Source organism: Oryza sativa, chromosome 1 (assembly GCF_034140825.1).
Source record: "Oryza sativa Japonica Group chromosome 1, ASM3414082v1".
NCBI lineage: Eukaryota > Viridiplantae > Streptophyta > Magnoliopsida > Poales > Poaceae > Oryza > Oryza sativa.
The window spans coordinates 8,057,681-8,080,717 of NC_089035.1; the positions used below are offsets into that span (position 1 = coordinate 8,057,681).

Consider the following 23,037-nt stretch of genomic DNA (forward strand, 5'->3'; position numbering starts at 1 on the left):
GATCATAAAATGTTTGTCACGCTAGGTCATTTAAGGGGTGTTTGGGAGAGAGGGGCTAAATTTGAGATCAGGGACTTTTGGTTTTGAGCAAGTTTAATAGTATAGCCAACTACTAGCTTTAATTCATTTATAGTCAATCTAATAGCTTTTTTTTCGGGGAATCTAATAGCTTATTCATACAATAGTTACATACTACACTAATAATACCTGGCCCCACCTGTCATACACACACTGCGTCTTGGAGTCCGTGCTATAGCTGGCTATAAATCTGTAGCCCGCTGCTCTTCTCTCTGCTCATTTATCTGTTTAAAATATATTTGCAGCTGGCTTATAGCATGCTATTGTACCTGCTCTTACGGTCGCTTGGCTGGCATGTTTTGAGGGGGAAAACCGTTACGAGGTTGGGCCGCGCGCGGCCGGCGTACCGGCGTCTGGAAGCCGCTGTGTGCTTTTACCGTACAACAATCGCCGCGCAGCCACACAAGCACGCTTTTTAGCTAGTACACCGGCCCGTGCGAACGAATCGCTCTGTAAACTCGCATACACGAAAACATGGACACATTTTCCAGGTGCAGACAAGTTAGGCTGAGCCTTTTGGGCTAGAAAAAAAAAAAAGGACATCCCGGCACAAACCGTGCCTTCTCAGCCGCTCACGACGCGGCCACGCCCAAGCGTTTTCACCCGAGCCGGACCAACCTGGCTCTGGCTGGTATAATACGCGGTTTCAGATCCTGATGAGGCAGCGACGACGGCGACGCAGGAGGTGCACACAGGCTCCTCGACTCGTGAGGCGAACTCTCCCTCGGCATCGCTACGTGAAGGTAATTAACACGCGCGCTGGGGCTCCCTCCCACGCGCATCGCCCTCACCGTGCGCGCCGATGAGCTATGGCTACCGCGACGTACGTCCCGTCCTCGTGGACAAAGGCCGGGATCGAGGAGTACACACCGAGCGGGACAGGGGAGTACACACCGAGCGGGACAGGGGAGGAGGTGCAGCATCGTACGTGGAGATCATCGTCTGTGGTCCGACTCGGAGATCGTCCATGGCCAAAGCCACCGCCGGACGCCGTCGTTCGCGAACGTACGTCGTCGACGTGAGCAGCGTCGGGTTGCCGACGTTCGAGGGAGCTCCTCCGTGTGGTCTCGCGTGTTTGGGGGGGGTGGGTGCTCTTAATTCGACTTCAATATAATCGTAGACGGTGGTGTTGCGAGTGAAATTCGAATTTAAGGATTGCACGTTTGCACCCTTCGATTAGCTTGCCTCCATTTTTACAGATTTACAGGGTCATTTTTATCAGGAAAATATCCGGTTCTATAAAGGTCAGTGTATAGATACAGTCAGAGATTGGTCTCATAAACTAAGACATGTCGATCGACAAGGGAGTAAATATACACATTCATTGAATTTGGACTTTTGCCACGGCACAGAAACACTGAACAAAATGTGCCTTTGTTCAATACAATCAAGAAAAGGAATAATAAAAAGGAATGAAAATCCTCTATCCTATTAATCTAGCTATAATAAGGAACTATACAGGTATTTACGGGAACATGTCAGATTGCCTACGTAAGGTTTTTGCTATGCCTCCATCGAAAGTCGAAATAGGCGATTCAAGAAAATACGAGGATAAAGTTGATCCCCAAACCACCACCATCTGCATGCCTTCATGCAAATACTGGGGAAACCAGCGAAACTATGCTGCTATTGCCACTACTGTGCCACTTACTATGGTCAACACCAGCTTATTGCATCTCTAGCAACAAATTGTATTGTCTAACAAAACTTCTACAAGTTCACATGAAGCTCATCCAGATATACTAAGGTCTGTCATGCTTCTGTCAGCAATATATGCCTTTATATCCCTGAAAAGATTTAAAAGGGAAAAAGATAATTAACAAGCCAATTGGAAAAAATAAAATTGTGAAAATTATTTCACAACTCCGGAAGGCAGATCAATATTGCGGGTGATGCACACTTTACCTGCATCTGGGAGCTGAACAGTCTGCATTGTCACAAAGCAGTGAGTGCGTGAACAGCAGTTTCCACATGAATACACACATATGGCAACCTCCTCCACCACGGGCACGGGTATGACATCGTACACCATGGAAGAACAGTTTCTTTAACGTCAAACAAAGTTTGGAAGTGCAACTTCGATCAAAACATCTTGATGCATGCACCAAGCCTTCAAGGTAGTCCTGCTTTGAAAGCATCCAATTCATTAGCAAGAGGCACCGTAAATATCACTAGCAGAAAATAATATTTGGGATGAAACCACATAATTACCACATTAGAATCTAAAAGCTCATAGAATATTTTTCATCCTGATTGAAAATTTGGATATGCAGTCACAAAATACTGGGACAAAACATAACATGAAGCAACACATAAGAATAGTGAAGCATACACTTCACACATATGCTCAAGATTAAACCAAAAGGATAAAATTATGGAACAAATAATAATAGTGCAACTCACTTATATTCTACAGTTTATGCCAAATATAATCATGCGAAGAGCAAACAACCAAAAAAAAATCAGATCCCCAGAGTTGTTCCCAAAAAATCAGAAGATGTTAATTTCGAGTGCATAATAAACATTCATGAAAAACACAAATAGGAGATGAAAAAGATTCAGCTACCAATTTAAGGATACCTGTAGAGTGTACTTCTGCAATACGTGATGGTCTTTTTTCTGCCTCAACTTATGAATATGCAAACTTTCACCGTCTTGTTTATAGCATGAATCACAAAAGTTGCAGCCTAGGCAAACCAAGCACCGCCATGCCAAGCATTGATCCATGGCACGGTGACAAGAAGAACAAGTTGAATCATGTAGATGATAAAGAATCATCATTGTGGAATGTTTTGCCCTCCGGAGAGTATCAAACTGGTATTGATTGTCTTGACAATGCTTCAGGAAATCTATTCTGCTGTCAAAGTACTTGCTTTCCATTGTTGGATCTACATCATCCGTTTCTGGAAGAGGTTCTTCCTCTATCTGTCAGAGGAGATTAGTAATCTGGTTAGTATTTCCATGCAGGCAGATTGTAGCTACCTTAAATAGATGAATTCATATACGTACTCTTTCAAATGCATGCTTTTGTTTTGTTGTAGCTGGGTGCCTGTCCTTCAGAGGGGTATTCAGCTCCTCAGCATAACAACTACGAGGACAAATAAGAATGGCATCATAAATAATGGGTGCCTTAACGACAAAGAGTAATTGAATAACAACAAAAGAGTAGGAATGTAGATTCATTTTGCAATTTGACAGGCAAACGGTCACTGTATAAGCTAGAATGGTTGAACTATGCAAGTGCCATGTGCAATTATATATTTTTACCAACAGCAGACATTTCCCCTAGTGCTGTTCCAGAAAGTTCTTCAGTATGGGAAATGCATTCTATATGGTCACAAAAGTTTACATGACTGAATGCTTACCGTTCACAAAGAAAGAAGTTTTTGCAGCTGGTGCAAACCCAACTACTACCAGATACAATAGGATGGTGGCAATGCTTGCAAAATTGCTGCAGACAAAGCATTAAAAAATCTTCTTTCATGGTTCGCAACCTTTCTCCAAGCTGCCAACAATGAAAATTAAGGGGTCAAGTGCCTAAAATACTGAAGAAGGCCCGGCGAAAAAAAATTCTGAAGAAAGGGAGCACCATGATTTAAACAACCAACCTTATGCACAAGTAAAATATCCTCGAGGTTTCCTTTCCGGTCATCACGTTTGGCAACCCGTAGAAGCCTTCCTAGTTGAGTTTCTTTCTTCTGTGAGGTGTCATCATCTTTCTTTTCAAGGAGCCTCTCTGCTTCCCCAGGCCAGAAATCATTATCACAGTATGGCAACCATGCAGCTGAGATATTGGTCTTGCATTCATTGGTGGGCTGAAGGAAGAAGTCATAGAGTGTATTCCGTTCCACAACTACCCCCTCCTTAACAGCCTTCTTTACCAAATTCTGGTACCTAAATATATTGAAAAGATTATCAAATGAAGGCCCATAAATAATTTTAGGATTGACTGTAAAAGATGATGAAGACCAACCAGCTCCGAAGCTTGTCAGACTTTGGCATCTTCTGTATTGTAGGATGACAATATAAAACATAATCGTCACGCTTTGTAGATGGGCAAGTCCATATGGAACAGCTTACAAACCCTCGTTTCTTGCAGAAATCCAAGTAGCCAATCTGGGGGAAAACAGATTGGAAGATAATCAGACCAACATGAGATCCATAAACTGAAATCAAGATCAAGAACACTAAGTGTTTAATGATTATGCATTCTCATACCAAAATTTCATGATACACAAAGGTACGGAGAGCTTCTCCACTGGCCGACTTGATTTCCGGTCTGAAGTACTTGACAGAATCAATATATGCAAGATAAACGTGCCTTTGATTTGGTGATGGGCAGGCTGAACCATACTCTTGCACATACATGGCGAACAGGCATACATCTACACCTTCATTCTTTTGAAACAAGAGAATGGCCTGCACAAGCACAAAACACGGAAATGGTAACCCACATTATCCACTAAATAATGAAAGCATAATTTAAATGGATGTTATAATAATAGCATTAGTAAAGTATAAGTATCACATAATCACCTTTGATTTGTACGGAAATTCCCCAGGATATTGTTCTTTTTTAAAAAAATCCTTGAAACGTGGTTGGACTTGCAGTGTTCTATCAGCTGAAGATACCACTCTAACAGTAAGACCTTCAACTCCTGGTACCTAATAATTGGACCATAAAAGTTCGCCCAATAAGTTTCTCCAGTATATTACAGTGTAATAAAAATCCTAGAGGCAGAAAAATAACATTAAGATCAGCATAGATGATCAGATAAGACTAAGCAAAGCATCCACAAGTTTATGTTCCAAGTTTGACCATGAATTGTAATATGACATCTTGGTCAGCTAAATCAGATGAATATGCAGAACCAACTTTTATCGGAATCCAATAAAATGCAAGGAAAAAGAAGAAAAAAGTAGTTTCACTAAAAAGGATACTGAAACGCAACAAATATATGGTCATCAACATGTGTTCCAAAGATGAATTCATGTGTAATCAGCTGCAATCCTGAAGCCATAAATACACATTGCTAGATGCACCAAGAGAAGTATTAAGAACATGATTAAGTGAAATGCCATCAGTACATTGTAAAAAATAAAAAGAAACGTATGACAGTAAAGATGCATTCATGTAATGAATTATCTAAGTCAACTTAGAAGACTATAATATAAGGACTAACATGTTACTTGTAACCTTCAATCCAGCACATAGAGCAAGAAGCACAAAAATGCAATTGGAAAGACGTATGTAACTTTTGGCTGTGGTTCAATAGGTTAACAGTGAGGTAGCCTGTTCAACGGTAGCAGAATGCAACACCAGCATATTCTGTACACGGGACAAGGTATAAAAGAAAAGCATAACACAACTACCTCATCAACACTTTTTCCAGAAGCAATTGCCCTCTGTTGCCGCTCCTGCACAAGCCGCTCAGAAAGCCTTTGCTCAATATGATCACTTAGTCTAGTTCTTGGTAACTCGCGTGCTCCCAGAATAGTAGATGGCTCAAGTGAATCAACATCTTCATTATCCTTTTCCTTCAAGAAACATTTTGCACAAGTATATTCAGCCTCTGGATCCACGATTTTGGGGTTAAAAAGTGCGCAGATTTGATGCTGCCAAGCTTTGCACTTATCGCACTGGACCCACTGAAAAGGCATAATTAAACAAAAAATGAGTAATTCGTATATGATTCCAAATGACTAGAGAGAAATAAGAGAAGCATATGTTACCCATTCTGCCTCAGCATCTGTCTCTGCATAGCTGAATCTCTTCTGATATTTGGCTTTGGCACTACTAAGATGGTGGCATCTGCCACATATTGAAGATTTGTCATTTCCATTTTCCACTTCAACATAATAGGATCCTGTAGAATTAATTATTTTAAAACAGAGCGCGCAAAATCGTGGAGGGGGCTCAAAGAGGAGTCTTTCCATCCCACATAAATTGCATGTGTTCTGATCAGGCAAGCCTTCAACTGATAGCAGCTCTTCAGTCGGCACTTTGCTCTACAAAAAATAAGTTAATCATGTTAAGAGATATAAACTTTGCTTAAAACAAGCACACACTCTGTACAATATAATCAAGAAAGCTTGAGTGACAACAAAACCCAAAATCTTAGTACCAAATGAAAATCAATTGAAAGTACATAATATTTAGTTAATTTTGCAGCTGCTCAGTTTGAAAATTTCTCTAGACTACATCAACCAATAATAATCAAGTGCTTTACAATACTAGATAAATCATACAAGATCCAACAGGTTATTCACTCACCTGAGAAGTATCATGGTTCAGAGTACACAAGTGATCTTTAAGCTCCTCAGAAGTTAATGCATAAAGTACTGAGGCCCCTCTTCTCTTCCTTGCCCTCAGGCTGTCCCCTGACAATGTTTGGTCCAATAAATCAACCTTTGCATCCTTCATCTCAATGTCACTATTTTCACGACGAAATTCTTCTTCAGTTTGTACAGCACTCCCCGACAATCTGACCATATCCATTCCATGTACATTATCGGTGCAAGCAATGTTGTCCCCCAAGGAAGTACAACATGGTGATTTTGTTGGTGAATTAGTGACTTCAGATTGTACTGTTTCAGCAGATGCATAAGTCTCATTGGCAGCAGGTTGTTGTTCCTTTGAAGCCTCCATTTCATTGACATGGACAAGATGGGGAACATCAACTTTCAAGCGTTTTGCTGGATAATGCTTGCCAGAAGATCCATCTGAAGCAGGTGAAGTCGGCTTTGATACAGTACTATTTGATGTCTGTTCAGCTCTATCCACTGTCTTGCTTACAGGGCTACAAGCACCATAATTAGTCATGAAGCCCTGCTGATGATGCATAAAGTGGTTGCTTAAATTTGAGCTTTTCTCCCTGGAGAAACCTTCATGATCAGAAGTATGCCCAAGTTTTTCTTTCATTTGAATGCATCGATCCCGTTTGTGCTCTCCATTGATGTACGGATGAATTTGAGCATGATACAAGTCACGGTTTCCAGTGGTAATGTTTGACTGATCTGATTGCTCTAGTGACCGACTCCACGTCTCTTGCTTCATCTCACATTCTATGTATTGTTGCAACAAAGGTCCCTGACCGGTTGTGGGATACAAACTTTTATTGTTTGTGGAAAGGTTTTGTCCGTTCACTGTTGAGAAAGAATCCATCGGAAGTGTTCTCATTGCACTAGAACATGTTGTTTGATCCCACACTGCTGACAAAGAACTAGAACTCCCAGAGGTTGATGGTTGTGAACTATCATTTTGATACGCATCACCTGGCAAAATTTGACCATAGTGTTTATGATGCCAAATAACTTCAGCTCAACTCTGTTTCAGACATAAGAAAGGGGATGTAAACTCACCTGAGAAATGTTCTTTTATATGGCCAATATGCAGTACATCAATACTAGGGCTACATTTCGGTAGAGTTGATGCACATGAGGTAAAAATGGTGTTTGCTAATCTTTCAGGCATCTGCTTGGGTTTATCAGCCAACGAATGAGCAAAGTTAGCAGCACCCATACAGTTTTCATATTGGTTATATCCTGCCAAAATCAAGCCAATAAAGAATTAAAAAAATTAAGGTGTATTGTGAGGTTAAAATAGGTAACTCATCATCTCAACTCACCCTGAGTGGAGGATACATTATATGCACAGGAGGGCAGATTATTAGGTCCAGGAGTAACTCTATCATGGTAGATGGGCACCTCCATCACAGGCAGCTGTTGTGAGTTTAGTTTGGATGAAGCTGCTGAAGCACTCCAATGAAACATACTACCCCGAAATGATGCAGAATTGACGATAGCATTCAACCTGGTTCTTAAAGTTTCAAGATCCATATACTTAATCTGAGAGAGAATCAGATGTTAGCAAGTGACTGAGAACTATTTAGATAAATGAATCCAAATAATCAACTTCTAAGTACACCAAACTGTTCAGCAGTAACAATTCTGTTTAAGGATTACAAGAATATGCTGAATTTTGTATTTATTCAATAAAGCATGTAGATAAGTTCAATATTGTCCAATATTAGAGTAGAAACCACACCAAATTAAAGCACCATAGGTGATCATATATCCTATAATAGTTCTAATGCAGCAAGAGACAACACAAACCTTTGAATCAGCTTTCTCAAAAAGATGTCGGTCAATACATTTTCCAATTTCCATAAGAAAGGATAGGTCAAAGTTGCAGAATTCCTTCCGCTCATTTAGGTACTCTACACTGGATAAGAAAAAAGAATCAGGATATAGTTGAACAAGAGATAATAACTGCAATAAGTTATCGGTTTGCTACAACTTAAGTTGCAACAAGCCACCAAAAGCACGTGATGTTATCAGACAGACTGGTCACTAGCAGTCACAGATTTTAGATAAAATCGTGCCAGTAGCATTGCAGTTTTTGAAATGTTCAACTAAAGTTGCAGAAAACATATGTACAGTGTATACTTTGTTGGTACGGCATGCTAGTATAAAGCAACTAGTAATCTGCGAGTCAAAGCTAATCCCAATATTGGTGGTTTAAGAACTTACATTTTACGGTGAATAATATTGCGAACTACGGATGTATCTTGATCCATATTATCCAACTGAAGAATTTCAGCTGCAGATTGTGTCCAGCCACTTGTGGGGTATTGCTGGGTAGGAAATCCACTTGCTGCATATTGCTGTTGAGTCCCTTGCAGGGTCTTTGCCATCATGCTTCTATCTCGCCTGGAATTCGCAGAATAAACCCATTACGAGCTTGATCAGTAGCTTACATGCAGCCAACACATAACCAGCAGGTAGATGGCAACAGAGCAGAAATAGGATAGTAGCAAGTATAATACGATTCTACTGTGACTCATACAAACAATGTCAGTTCTGGAAGAGAAACACATCGCATCTCCTAAACTACAGTCAATATCACTACCAATGCGCCTACCAAGAAGCAATATACTAGGTAAAATGGTGATAACGAGTAGATGGCGCATATTGCTACTACACAATAGCGCGTGAAAACCACTATCCCGAGCACAGGATCACCCTTCGAATTCTCTACACATTGCAATACTCAATCAGCGTCCAATGCTACACAGGGGTGGACCTCATGTTGGACATGGGTGTTCAAGTGAATCCCCAATTTACTATTATTATATATATTTATTGGAAACAAACCAGGGGCGGATCCAACTTGGGACATGGGGGTTCAGTTGAACCCTCACAAACTTCTTTTGGGGAACAAACAAACTGTTATTTTAAAGTTTAGGCCCTGAAATTAATAGAGGAGCTTCTTCCAGATCTAGAATTGAAGCTAGGGTTAACTCCCCCACAAAAAAAAAAAAAGCTAGGGTTAGCGCAAGCAAATTCGAGACAAAATTAGGTCGGGGAGGATGTGGATGCTCACCAGGATGCAGCAGGACGACGGCGCCCCTCCCTCCCCGGCCTCTGCTCGCCAGATGGAGATGGGCGCCCCAACCCTAACCCTTGCTGTGCTCGCGAGATGGGGGATCGGCGAGGACGAAAGGGGCGGAGGCCGAGACGAGACGAGACGGGGGGATTTTCTTTGACGCGGAAAGGACGGCGGAGATACTCGAGTGCTCGAGGCACAATGATTTTTGGACGCTAAGGTTTTTTTCTTTTCTTTCCTATATGTAAATTGATCCGGTTACGTCCTGGCCCAGCCACGTTTGGGCTCGGAACAACTAACGGGCCGTGCCGTGCCGGCCCACTTGTCGAGGGGTTGGCCCTGCTGGTCAGTGGATGGGCCAGAATTTGGCGCCGAATACGGCTCGGCCGGCCTGTCTGCCTATGATGAATCTCACATTGGGCCAATACGGCCCAATTTCTAAATTTATTTCACTCGCGGAGCCCATTCACCCGAAAGCGATTTTGCTAACGATCACTCGCGTGATTTTTTTCTGACATTTCACGTTTTTTTCAGGCTCGTCAGCCGGCGCGTCGGACACCAGCACATCGGCCACCGTGTCGGAGAAGCACGATGACACAGTGGCCTCTGACCGGCGAGCCAGCCGCCGGTAGCACGGCCAATACTGATCGACGAGAGACACCGTCTCTCTTGTCGTTGTCGTGAAATATAAAATTACAATCCTATATAACTAAATTTACATTTGTAAATTCAGTTGATTTGACATGTAAGTGCACTGTAATTTTGATAAAAAATAATGTTTAAGTAAATATGTACATATTATTTTCTTTAAAATATAAAATTACAGTCATATATAACTAAAATTACATTTGTAAATTTAGTTGATTTGATATGTAAGTGCACTGTAATTTTGATAAAAATAATGTGTAAGTAAATATGTACTTATTATTTTCTTTAAAATATAAAATTACAGTCTTATATAACTAAAATTACATATGTAAATTTAGTTGATATAACATGTAAGTGCACTATAATTTTGATAAAAATATTGTGTAAGTAAATTTGCATTAGTTATTTTATTTCAAATATAAAATTACAGTCTTATATAACTAAAATTACATATGTAAATTTAGTTGATATGACATGTAAGTGCACTGTAATTTTGATAAAAATATTGTGTAAGTAAATTTGCATTAGTTATTTTATTTCAAATATAAAATTACAGTCCTATATAACTAAAATTACATATGTAAATTTAGTTGATATAACATGTAAGTGCACTGTAATTTTGATAAAAATGTTGTGTAAGTAAATTTGTATTAATTATTTTATTTTGTAGTCCGTTGGATGCAAATCCAAGGAAAGAAAAAATCTCAAAAATCACCCGAGTGATGCATAGGCGGCCCCCTCGAAAGAGGGGAAAAGAAAAACATCGAACCGACAAGGAATAAGTCCATTTTGCCTCCCTCAATTCTTCCCCTTTGTCGAATTATATCCCTCAACCACAAAACCGGGTATATTACCTCCTCCAAGTGTTAAAACCAGTACAAAACAACTCCCTTGGTGGTTTTTGACAGTGGTTTTGCTGGCGTGGCATCCTAGTCATCGAAAAAAACTTAAAAATATGTGAGGGCCCACATGTAAGTGGCATTTCTATTCTTCCTCTCCTCCACCACTCTCCTCTCTCCTCCCCCTTCTCTCTCCCCAAACAGAGCACGGCCAGGAGAGGGGCCGGAGGCGCGGGAGGTGTGGGGACCGCCGGAGGATGCGGGCGCACGCCGCAAGGGAGAGGATCACCGGCCGCGGCGCCCACGCGGGGAGGGTTCACCTGCCACGGCGTCGATCTGCTCGGCCGGCAACACATCCTCCTGCTGTCTATCCGCGCCGCCAACCTCCAGCAAAATACATAAGCTCATCAGGCTACCTTTCGAAGAGCATGTCATGTGCTGACTGTGGAGTGCAAAAGATTAAGCTTTCACCTAAACACTTGGAGGGGGATAAACTGGCGACCATCCATGGAGCAGCAGGAGTAACAACTGAAGATGATCATGATCCATCCCAACAAGTCGCCGGAGCAAGTGGTAGCCTCTTTCGAGCTTCGACACCTCACGAGGAACAAATCAGACATAAAAAACCTCATGAAGAACAACCCAACAGTAACAAAAGCATCCCCCCTCCATTAGCTGCATGTCCTTCCTGGAATTCTATTTTTCTTCTCCAAAGAGACAACGTGAGATGCATGGATGAACAATTGGCTATGCGCCTACTACTGCCCGGACTCCTCATCGGACTCGCCGTCGTAGCGCTCATCCTCCCCGTCCTCCTGCTGCTGCTGATGGTGTTGGTGATGGTGGTGCGGGTGCGGCAGTTGACCGGCGGCATCGGCGCTGCCGACCTGGTGGTAGAACTGGCTGAGCGACTGTGCGGCGAGCACGCTGATGTGGCCGTCCTGTGAGAGTCCTAGCTCTAGCCCCGGCATGGTGCGACGGATGTCAGCGCCGACACCGGTATGGTCCCCGTCCCCGTGGCGGCGACGATTGCCGGCTCCGCCTGCTGGAGCAGCCACTGGACGGTCTCACCGTCGGACTTGTGGCCGAGCTCCCACGTCAGCTGGAAGATCCAGGCGACGCACAGCACCGGCATCCGGATCCGCCGTCCCCGGGCGTCCACCTTGGTGTGCCGGGTCCTTGTTCGAGCTCCGCTTCGGTCCTAGCTCCTGCATCCTCCTCTCCCCCGCTGCAACCGCTACCACCTGCATCTACTGCTGCTGACAGCGGATCCTCTCCCTCGCGGCGTGCGCCCGCCGCATCCTCCGGCAGTCCCCACACCTCACGCGCCTCCGGCGCCTCCCCTGGCCGTGCTCTGTTCGGGGAGAGAGAAGGGGGAGGAGAGAGGAGAGTGGTGGAGGAGAGGAAGAATAGAAATGCCACTTACATGTGGGTCCTCAAGTATTTTTTAATTTTTTTATGACTAGGAAGCCACGTCAGTAAAACCACTGTCAAAAACCACCAAGGGAGTTGTTTTTGTACTGGTTTTAACACTTGGGGGAGGTAATATACCCGGTTTTGCGGTTGAGGGATGTAATTCGATAAAGGGCAAGAATTGAGGGAGGCAAATGGACTTATTCCAACCGACAACGAAACGAAACGGTCCTTAATTACTCCTATATATATAAGGCAACCTATTATTGCCTCTTCTTTTGATCTTTTCACGTAGACGTAGTAACGATTTGATCGAGGAGGAGCCATAATGGATACGAAACAGCCGAGAATCGACGCAATAGGGCTGCGGTTCAAGACCGTGGTTCACATCACGCTGGTGGCGTCGATGGCGTACGCGGCCTTCGGCGCCGCGGTCGCCTACCCGGCCTCCGGCGCTCCGGCGGCTCTGGCGCTCGCGTTCGTCCTCGGCTACGGCGCGCTCCTCTTCCGTCTCCCGTTCTCCGTCTACGCGCTCGAGTTCCTGCGGCAGGAGTTCCCGATCGCGCGGACGCCGCTGTCCGTCCAGGCGTGCGTCGCGGTCACCCCCGTCGCGCTCTCCGTCGCCGTCCTGGCGGTGCTCAACCAAGCGAGGGCCGGCGGCGGCGGCGACGTCGCCCTCGCCACCTGCGTCGTCTGGGCCGCCGACGTAGCCGCCGTCCTGTCCCTCGCGTGGTGCCTCACGCACGGCGGCGCCCTCGCCATGGCTCTCACCAGGAGGAAACAGTACGAGGAGAGCGGGAAGGCACTGGAGCGGATGATGAAAGGGTACAATCCCAAAGACCCCGCCGCGGTCCTCTTCGCCCTCGACCTGGGCGAGATCCGCGATGCGTCCGTCCGCCTCGCGGCGGCTGTGTCGGCCGCGTGCGCGGTCGCTGGCGGCGTGGCGGTCGGCGGCGGCGGCGGCGGCATGTCATACACAGGTCTCTCCTATGCCGCCGCATTCTTCGCGCTCCCAATGCTGTGCCTCTCGTACTTCCAGAAGACGTGCGCCTACCCGGTGGACATGCCCAAGCACCTCGCCGCCTACGACCGGCCCCACCTGAAGGTGATCCGCTATGCCTGCGTTCGCTTCGTGGCCGCCGTGTCAGCCGCAAGCGCGATAGCCGGCGGCTTGGTCGTCGGCGGCGTGTCTTGGATAGGCCTCTCCTACGCCGCCGTCTTCTTCGCGCTCCCCATGTGCCTCCTCTACTTCAGGGAGAAGTACGGTTTCTCCATGTCCGATATGCCCAGCCTGCTCAAGTGGTGCAACGTGTCGGTGCCTATGGCGGCGCTAGCGCTGCTGTTCCGCCTCGTGACGGCGGCGCGGCAGGCAGCCGCACCGGACGTTAGGCTCGTCGCCATTGCCGGCACCGTGTGGGCCGTAGACGCCGCTGCGATTGGGTTTCTCGGCTGGCGCAGCACGAGGGAGATGGCCAAGCCCATACTACGGGCGAACGCGTCGGAGATTTTCACGTCGTTCGTGATGGTTTGCCTACGATACTGGCTGTATCTGCACGTTTTCTATATCCTTGGCAACGGTTCACAGAGATGGTTCAATTCATTATAGCCGTTCTAGTTGAGAATTATCAATGTTATGCTCAAAAGTACACTTTAACATTAATATAATATAATGTATTTGTCTTTTTTTCTAAGTATGCAACATTGTTTTGTTTTAGTCACTATAAAAATGATTTTTGCGGACGCACACCCTATTTTGTTACATGCGGGCTAAAAGAACATCTACATGTAAAAATATTTTGGATGTTGTTTGGTTCAGACACGTATAGAAAAATCGTTTTTCGTAAACAGGCCTCTCAAAGCAATGCAAAAATATTGACGAACCCGGCATAAAAATTTATCTATAGTGGACTATGATTCTTAATGTGTTAGATTGCCCCTATGTCAATGGATATCTAACCCTACTTAAAAAATTGTAATTTTCTATTCGTCATACTCCGTTTCATCCATCATCCAAGTCCGACTGCCTTTGGCCTCATGATCATGATTTCTCCCTATGCCTCTATCGCTCCTCCTCACCTTCCCTAACCTTCGCCGCCGCAACGCCATGGCCTGGCGACCTCCACTTCGCACCACTTCTCCTCTCCCAATCCTAACCCATATGTCTTCTTTGTCTCTAGCCTCACCTTCTCGCGCGCACGGCACCGATAAGCAGGCACGGGTGTGTGGACAGCCCCCTCTTCCTCCCAAGTCACAACCCAGCCCTAGCCTTCTCCCTTGTGTGCCATGTGCCTTCTCATGTGCATGCCCGACGACCTGGTTTGGAGCTAGGGGCAACGCAGCCAGCATCTGGCCTCCTCCAATTGACCATATGAAATCGAATTCAAGGTGAGCATGAAGCTCCAACTGCTGTATGCGCGGGAGGAGGTGAAGAGACCGTCGATGCCCACCACGCTCCTTTGTTTTCTTGCGTGCCATTTGTGATAAGTAACAGTAACCTAGGGTCCTGGAGTCTCCCTTCGACAACATATTCAATTCTACGGAGAATCTTTCTGCTTTAAATTTATATTCCAGATCATGAAATGAAATAAATAAGTTCCGGAACATTGATCCAACAATAAACTTAGCTATACAAAGAAAATAATTTGTAACCCACCAAGTGAACAATTATGAAGCTCTTGGATTAAAACAAAACAATGTTGCATACTATAAAAAAATAGATATTAATGTACATTTTGAGCAAAGTTACCATTTACAGAAGTTGATGTGAATATTACTCAACTAAAATGGCTATAGTGACGGCGCATGGAGCGGCCGCTGGGCGATGCCACGTCGGATAGGAACAGTGCGCGGAGTGAAAATTTTTCGAAAAAACCCTCTGATTTATGCGTAATTAGATCTAGGTTCCCCACAAACAGTTCTCCTGAAATGTTATTTTACATAGGGGTCCTTCTAAAAACCAGATATGCTGTGCGAAGGACTTAAAAAATCGTGAAGCCGGATATATATAAGGAAGAAGATTATTAAAATTAAGCAATAAATAATAAAAAATCATTATAAAAATGACCATCGTCTTCAAAATTTTCACAACCACATGTAACGAAGAGTTTGATCACGCGTCTCTCGTCATGTTGTCCACCTAAAAACCATACACAGCCACTTGTGCTACTAGCCTTGTATAAGGCTATAAGCATATCACCGGTCACTGACACGTGGCCCCATAAACCGCCACCCTGCCCCCGCGACTACTGGCGCGCGCCTTCTGGACTCTTCCTGACCCTTTTTTGGCGGGCGACGCACGGTGCCCTTGACGTCCACGTCGACCGCGACCACCAACCTCTGACCCCGTCGCCCTCCACGTCGCCGCCTCCTTCTCCCCCGCCGACGTGGCCGCCGCCTCCGCCACCACCACCGCTCCCCACCTCCCCGTGACCTTCTCGATCTCCCCGCCTATTTATGCTCGTCTCGTCACCCGCAGCAGCAGTAGCAGCAGAAGAACTGAAGAAGAGTGATCTAGCTAGCTCGCTCGCCTGAGTTCTTTGCTTCAATTCGATCCTCGCTAAGCTTCCTCCAGCTCGATCGATCTCTCTCTGCGTTTTAGTTGGTTAATTTTTGTGTTTGAGTTATTTGCAATGGCGGCCGCTACCATGGCGCTGAGCAGCTCCTTCGCCGTCGCCGCCGCTGCTGCTGGTGGCGCGCCATGGCGTGGTGTCGTCTCCGCTGGCCGCGCCGCGCCTCGCCGGCGTGTCGCGCTCGTCGTCAGGGCCCAGTCCGAGGTGAGCTGAGCATGCCACGCTTGATTGACTTGATCACTGTGTGTTCTGGTGATTGCTTCTTAATTTGCTAACTTGGGATTGATCGTTCTGCAGCCGGAGGTGGAGCCGACGAAGGAGGAGACGGCCACGTCGTCGTCGTCCCCGTCTCCGGCGACGACCCCGACTCCGAGCCCCGCGGCGGCGGCGCCCAAGGCGAAGCCGGCGGCGAGCACGAAGCTGTGGGACGTGCTGGCGTTCAGCGGGCCGGCGCCGGAGCGGATCAACGGGCGGCTGGCGATGGTGGGGTTCGTGTCGGCGCTGGCCGTGGAGGCGTCGCGCGGCGGCGGGCTCCTGGACCAGGCCGGCAGCTGGAGCGGGCTGGCGTGGTTCGCCGCCACCGCCGCCGTGCTCTCCGCGGCGTCGCTGGTGCCGCTGCTCCGCGGCGAGACCGCGGAGGCGAGGAGCGGCGGCGTGATGAGCGCCGACGCCGAGCTCTGGAACGGGCGGTTCGCCATGCTCGGCCTCGTCGCGCTCGCCTTCACCGAGTTCCTCACCGGCTCGCCGCTCGTCAACGTCTAATTTAATTAATTAATTAATTAAGCTGTACGTACAATACGTGCATGTACGTATGCGTGTACTGGGTAGATAGCTAGGGATGTGTATGTATGCACTGTAGCCAATAGCAAGCTTGATAGTGCTTGGTGTACTACCTTGGAATTTGAAAAAGGAATTCAAATTTTGAAACTCGCAAAATATTCGTGGGAAATTTGGATGTTTGATACAGATCCATCTCGCATAGGGGAACCAAATGTAGTGGCAACCATATTTTTGGACACTACGATTTGAACTCTGATGTGAACAGTACTGGTGGATAGAGTAACGTAGTACAAACTAACAGCTACGATAAACAAATTTCAATTGACACTGTTTTAGGCATCGTTGTCTTCGCTCTCTTCTAGAGCACAATTCGTTCCTAGAGCAACCAAAATATTTCCATGGCATTTTTTAAAAGAATATTCAAACCTTCAATGGCTCTATGAAATTAATTTATATCTAAATGCTATACATTTCATGAAAAAAAATGGAAATAAAGAAGGTAGATTGTAATTAGTCAGTTATAAGATGTTACGCTGAGATGGATGCCATATAATTCTACACATGTTTAAATGCTGATTGAAGTTATCCATAACTAAGTGTAATGCAGCAAAAGCCCTCTGATTAATTAGTCGAATTATAAGAGGGCTTATTCATACTCCCCCCAACCAAAAGTTTATAGCATATTTCTTTTATCACAAAGACCAAGTAGAAACTAACTTATTTCACATATAACAAAGAAAAAATAATATGCATTCATGATTCATGCAACTAGTATTACAATGTTTGCTTGAATTTTAGTTAACAATTTAATTTAGCATTGTAAAAAGTACAAGTCCTTCATTTAAGTCTTTGATGCATATGGAGACGCATATCTCATTTGGAGAAAAAAAACAGAAAATAAATAAGCTTTAAAACTTTTGGACGAATGGAGTAATGAAAAAACTTTTACAGGATTTTTATGGACACTTAATTGAAAAACATTAAAATATCCCATAACATTCCTTCGTTAATCGTTATAAAGAGATCCCAGTTTTACACCCGTAGCTAGGTTATCATAATCAATTAAGCTAGCATGCACGGCACAAATTAAGCTCTAGAACAGCGCTAAAGAAAATGATGGAACAAAACGCCAATAAAACGGTCACTAACATTGTTTTGCCGTCTCCTCTCGAGTTGTCGTTCTTGCATGCGGAAATTGCTGCCACTTTGTTGGCCAAATGGAGATGGAGGCTGCTAACTAGCCACGCCGGGTGGTGCATGATCAGTGATATGACCTCTTCGCGGTGGCCTCGATGTCCACGTTGAGCAACCAATGAACATGGACCCCAATCACCCCAGCTAGGCTCCATGGGCAATTTTGGTTTGAAGCTTGTCATAATTTTGTCTTTTTTTTAAAGACAATGGATATATAGAAATGCGATCTTGAAACTCATTTTGGTTTAAAGCATGCCATAATTTTGGTTGTTTCACGAAGCGGGTGCAGCTTAATGGGTTAGTTCTTTTTTTTAAAAAAAAAAAAGAAGTCTATCCACTCGAGTTTAATTTAATTTTCTAAACTTAGCACATGTACTTGTAATTTAGTGATAGACGCTAACTATGGTGTATGTGTTTATATGGTCACGTGTGTTTGTACAATATTTTTTAAAAGAAAAAATAGTTGTGTCAAATCTTAAGCCAACTTTAGATAGATTTGCCCCAGCTAATATTGATTCCAATCGAAATGACTACAGTCTATAAAGGGTAAGAATTGGCAACAAACCAAAATAGCCCGATGCGGCGTGACTGACGACCCAGCCTCACTCCACGTAGGTAGACGTACAACACGTACGATTGTTGATTGTTCATTTGCTGTATCAACGATAGCTCAGTAAAATCGTATTACCTGTAAGGTACAAAGAAATAAAAATGACTAAAATGTCCATCACTTTAACAAATCCTAATGCAATTGTCTCTCATTTTAACAAACCCTAATACAAATCTCAATGCAATCGTCTATTATTTTAACATACCCCAATATATGTCCTCTACTTTTATAAACTTTTAATGCAATTATGGCTTAAAAGATAAAATTATTTAGAGACAAATAAAATTATGAATAAATAAAGTTATTTTGAGACGAAAGGAATTATGCGTGAAATGGGAAAGCAGGCAGGCAAAACTCCTACCATCCTCTTCACAACGAATTTATCTAGTTCTCACAACACAAATGGATCAGGACAAGTTACATCAGGAACCAGCTTAACCATGCCGGTCGCTACTACTAGTAACTAGTGTTACACAGAGGTACAAATGGCAGGCAAAATCATCACCCGAGCTTGCTCCTCAACTGCTCCGGCAGTGAGGCTCCGAACACCTGGGCGAGGGCCATCTTCTGCCTCTTATTCAGCCTGCACAGCTCCAGTCCCCCGCAGGACTTGCCAGTCAGCAGCTTGCGCCCATCGTCTACAGCTTTCCTTCTCAGGGAGCACAGCTGTGCAGATGGTTCGGTTGTGATCGCACTATCGGCATCGGCTTCGGCTTCAGCTTCATCTGCTCCCCAGTCCAACTCATCGTCGGTCATACCCTTCGAAGCCTCATTTGCTGATTCAGGGGCTTCACCGTTATCGTCTTTCGCAGGTGTGGTCTCCGTGTGGCTGTCAGTCCCCCACCATTTCATAGTTTGCAAAGACAAGCCAGATGATGGAAATCCGTACTTGAAGTCGTCCATGTAGGTTGGGATGCCTTTGGTTTGGGTACCATAGGACAAGATTGCTGATCCACCCAACACATTTTGTTTTCCTGGGGGTGAGACTTGTCCTGCCTTCGAACTTCCCTGTTGAGATTTTGCCACTCCTTGGAAAGCGCCTGGTGATCTATCAATATGTCCAGATTTAAGTGTCAGAACAAATGCTGCAAACCGCTTCAATAGTGACAATAGATCATCATATGGTGCTTGATGCAGAGAACTGAGAAACCAAATTAGACTACAATAGTGGTAACTGGTAACAACAGAGGGAAAGTTGATAGCATCCAAGTGTGAAAACATAGAAACACGCAGCCTCGGGTCAGAGAGTCCCACAGAGGGATGGTCTAAACTGTTGTTGTGGTCAGGTTTACCTGGTACCAACCCAATGTCCCACTCTACTGCCCCAGCATCCATACTCAGACAGCGGATGGTCAGTAGAATCCTGAGCAATGAACCACTACAAAAACACACTGTATGCAAGTATTGCGCAAATATTTTTTTTCCAGCTGAAATTCATAAGCACAATTATCCATGTCCACAGCTCAAAGTAGCCATAAAAGGAATAATAGAACACCTAAGGGTCATGAGACCAACAACCGAGTTTGAGCAGTTAAATCAGACAAGCCAAAAGCTAGTAGCAGTAAAAGTTTACTAAGCAGAAGCTACAAGTACAATTAAAATTGTCATGTGCTTTTAGATTTATAATACAGATTAGCGACAAGAAGGCAAGAATGAGCATATCATTAACTTCTTCTATTGCACTACATAGCTTAAGTTAATGGTGATATTGTCTGCAGTAAAACGTGCATAGACTCTCAAGTTATACAGGATCCAGAGCAGAAATCTTAGTAGCAGATAAAAAAAACTGGGACAAATTCTTCTTAAAATTAATAAGTAAATTTATGAAAAAACAGATTGTCCTGTAAATTAGTTCCATCCCTTATGATATATGTATTACTTGGCCACATATATGTTCATCACTGTTGTTTACAACATAGTGCATTCAGCATAACTTGAATCTGCTGGCAGTACAAGCTACAATCAGTCGCAATAGGAATTACCATAGGACACTGCCATAAAACAGCCAATATTACAACTGGGATGGAGTTGGACTGTAACAGAATATCCAGATCTACCATAGATGATAATTATCAGTCCAGATAGATAAGAGAACAAGGAAATGCTGGAATTTCAAGTACTACTTTCTTCACATCTTGTACTAGTTAAGCGTGATATTACACTGAAATATTCATGCGAGTAGAAAAAGCTTTGAATTATTCCATCAACTACCTCAGTATACTCTGTTGATTATCAAGAAAATAGCACTAGCAAGCAGTTGTCGTGGCTAACATTCAGTGAGAACCAAGCATGTCCAGTTAACATTTGCAGAAGAGAGAAGACATATTTATTATTGCACAGGAAACAGGAATAAAATATGGGCATCAACACAATCAAGTTAAAACGCACTACTCACACTGTTGATAGACCAGATGCGCTTAGAGCCTTCTGTTTTGCAACTTTAGATATCTCAAGAAGTCCCTTGGCTTTCTCTCTTTCAGCGTTTTTTGTGTCATCACCAGACTTCCCAGATACAAGCTGCAAGCATGAATATTTAAGAAAAATAATATAAATAATTGGATTGCAAAGAAGAAACTAAGAACAAAGCTGGGAAAACATAATCAATATGCGGAAGAGAAGACAACATGGGGTAGAAATAGCTTTCAGACTGTAGTTGTTCTATGTTTGCATGCAGAATAGAGTAAATACCATCTTCAATAACAGTTTGAACCAACTCACTATGGGCATTCGAATAGCCATTGAACAAGCTTTAACCAATTATGCAGCTAGACAGCATATTTCAGTTATCGAATATTTACCGGAAGGAGTATTTTATTAGGGAAATTTAACTATTCGCCACTCAACAGTGATGGCTTCAACGATTTGCCATTTTACAGATGCCAATTAATTATTTGCCACTAAACAGACGTGCACTCTTAATAAAATGCCATGTTACCTATTTTGTTTACTATTTCCCACCTAAACACAAGGATTCGCCTATTCTCCTTCCTGTTTTACCCTTCATCCTACCATGTCCTCAGTCTGTTTTCTCCATGGCAAAGGCTGCCACCTCCAGTTCTCAATCAAGGCACGCACCAAGTGCATCCCAAAAGCCACAGGTGCTGTGATTGAAGCTTCTGATGATGGCCTTTTGTTTCTTAGCAGCAGTTCTGTTAGCAGCTGATTGTGGAATAAAATAATTCATCCATCTTAGTAACTAGTCAATACCAAGGAATTAGACTTATATTTCTTCGATGTAGATTATACTTGATATATTCGGCCTGTGTCAGGAAGAGCTCTGAATTAATGGATGATTGCCATGGCGGAGCAAGGGGTGGTCGCTATCTGTTCTGGTTAGAGGCAGCCAGCATGGGAGGACAAGGGAGGTGGAGTTTTACTGAGAGCGCACATCAAATTTAGTGGAAAGCAATGAATTACCACCTACATAATAGGGCTTCTAGGGCATAGAATCTAGCGCCTCTTTTCTTCCTTCGAAGCAAACTTCAATCTTTCATGAACATCTTCAAGTAGCCAACATCTGACATAATTCATTCGTCTCCTTGCTTACTTTTTGGGATACGCTTAATTCAACTATTAAGATAAGCCTCTGATGAGTACGATATCAGTTCCTAAAGCAGTCTACCTTGTAAATTGTTAAAGCCACCAACTGCTGCAAAATATATAAGCAAAGAGAGCACCATGTTTACATATAGGATACAACCACTGCATACTTCTCTTTGCTCAAATAGCCCTAAATTAGAACAAGCATGCAAGTTCTCATCGGCAAATAGCTTTCTTTCTTCCTTCTCGCACCAGTGATTTCCTCGTCAGTTAGACATTCAACACAATCACTCAAAAACACAGGAATCAGCTCATGAAACTAATCTGCTGAATTCCTCGTCAGTTCTGACATTCAAGTTCAACACAATCACTCGAGAACACAGGAATCGGCTCATGAAACAGGGCAAAACATACCTTTCGATACGGCCACCTGACGATGCCGTGGCTGCGGCAAATCCTCTTCAAAACGCTGGTGCAAACACCTGCAAATCCCCCCCCCACCCAAAAGTTCGTTCAGCTGCTGCGCGGCCCTCAAATCGAGCCAGGCGACGGATCTCGCCCACATCTGGAGAAGGACAGAGAGAGAGAGCGAGGGCGGGCGGGATTACCGAGGATGGAGGCTGCCTCTGCGATTGGTAGCGAGAAGAGCTTGGAGATCTCCTCGTACGACAACGATACCCTCGTCGGCTTCTGCGGCTGCGCCTCGGAAGCCGGAGGAGCCGGAGTCGGCACCGCCGCCGCCGCCACCGGCTGCTGCTCCTGCTGCTGCTGCGGCTGCTGCTGCGGCTGGGCAGTGGAAGCCATGGGAGCCGCGCACATAACAGCGCGGGTGGCGTGGGAATCGACTTCGCGCGGGATAGATCGGGGCGCGCGCGAACCGAACCGAATCAAATCGAAGCTGACGCGAAGCGGTAAGAGGCGGCGCGGGGTTTGGGATGGGGATGGAGTGGGAGAGTGGAAGAGGGCGGGGCGCAGCGC

The 23,037-nt window shown here is 44.6% G+C and overlaps 3 protein-coding genes across 7 annotated transcripts; 1 reads left to right on the forward strand and 2 right to left on the reverse strand.

Moving 5' to 3' along the window:
- Positions 1-1,376: 1,376 nt before the first annotated feature.
- On the reverse strand, positions 1,377-9,683 carry LOC4326755 (probable histone acetyltransferase HAC-like 3). 5 transcript variants are annotated; one of them, XM_066306739.1, is made up of 17 exons: positions 9,464-9,683; positions 8,611-8,790; positions 8,194-8,297; positions 7,707-7,926; positions 7,441-7,623; positions 6,353-7,353; positions 5,812-6,087; positions 5,452-5,727; positions 4,615-4,743; positions 4,297-4,497; positions 4,052-4,194; positions 3,687-3,972; positions 3,444-3,583; positions 3,088-3,166; positions 2,659-3,003; positions 1,984-2,201; positions 1,377-1,865 (listed from the first exon to the last, which is right to left on the reverse strand). In XM_066306739.1, exons 3-17 carry the CDS (start codon positions 8,245-8,247, stop codon positions 1,808-1,810), a joined length of 3,609 nt encoding a protein of 1,202 aa, XP_066162836.1. In that variant the 5' UTR covers positions 8,248-8,297; positions 8,611-8,790; positions 9,464-9,683; the 3' UTR covers positions 1,377-1,807. The 5 variants fall into 5 exon arrangements, with proteins under 5 accessions (XP_066162836.1, XP_066162834.1, XP_066162827.1 ...); XM_066306737.1 differs by having other exon boundaries at positions 1,984-2,204; XM_066306730.1 differs by having other exon boundaries at positions 1,984-2,204; positions 8,194-8,302.
- Positions 9,684-15,675: 5,992 nt separating this feature from the next.
- Positions 15,676-16,871, forward strand: LOC4326757 (low molecular mass early light-inducible protein HV60, chloroplastic). The gene is made up of 2 exons (XM_015775119.3): positions 15,676-16,139; positions 16,233-16,871. The coding sequence occupies exons 1-2, from the start codon at positions 15,996-15,998 to the stop codon at positions 16,695-16,697; spliced, it is 609 nt and encodes a 202-aa protein (XP_015630605.1). The 5' UTR covers positions 15,676-15,995; the 3' UTR covers positions 16,698-16,871.
- Positions 16,872-18,840: 1,969 nt separating this feature from the next.
- LOC4326758 (uncharacterized) lies at positions 18,841-22,984 on the reverse strand. Its single transcript, XM_015770228.3, has 4 exons — positions 22,668-22,984; positions 22,474-22,541; positions 20,915-21,036; positions 18,841-19,567 (listed from the first exon to the last, which is right to left on the reverse strand). The coding sequence occupies exons 1-4, from the start codon at positions 22,876-22,878 to the stop codon at positions 19,021-19,023; spliced, it is 948 nt and encodes a 315-aa protein (XP_015625714.1). The 5' UTR covers positions 22,879-22,984; the 3' UTR covers positions 18,841-19,020.
- Between the last annotated feature and the right edge of the window lie 53 nt (positions 22,985-23,037).

Excerpts from the sequence above, each read along its gene's own strand:
- LOC4326755 (XM_066306730.1), bottom strand. The coding sequence starts at position 8,777 with ATGATGGCAAAGACCCTGCAAGGGACTCAACAGCAATATGCAGCAAGT. Across the intron at positions 4,195-4,296 it reads TTGTGTATCATGAAATTTTG|ATTGGCTACTTGGATTTCTG; the intron begins GTATGAGAATGC and ends GTTTTCCCCCAG. Across the intron at positions 3,584-3,686 it reads ATATTTTACTTGTGCATAAG|CTTGGAGAAAGGTTGCGAAC; the intron begins GTTGGTTGTTTA and ends CATTGTTGGCAG.
- LOC4326757 (XM_015775119.3), top strand. The coding sequence starts at position 15,996 with ATGGCGGCCGCTACCATGGCGCTGAGCAGCTCCTTCGCCGTCGCCGCC. Across the intron at positions 16,140-16,232 it reads TCGTCAGGGCCCAGTCCGAG|CCGGAGGTGGAGCCGACGAA; the intron begins GTGAGCTGAGCA and ends ATCGTTCTGCAG.
- LOC4326758 (XM_015770228.3), bottom strand. The coding sequence starts at position 22,878 with ATGTGCGCGGCTCCCATGGCTTCCACTGCCCAGCCGCAGCAGCAGCCG. Across the intron at positions 21,037-22,473 it reads TCAGGTGGCCGTATCGAAAG|CTTGTATCTGGGAAGTCTGG; the intron begins GTATGTTTTGCC and ends TCATGCTTGCAG. Across the intron at positions 19,568-20,914 it reads GCATCTGGTCTATCAACAGT|ATCACCAGGCGCTTTCCAAG; the intron begins GTGAGTAGTGCG and ends ACATATTGATAG.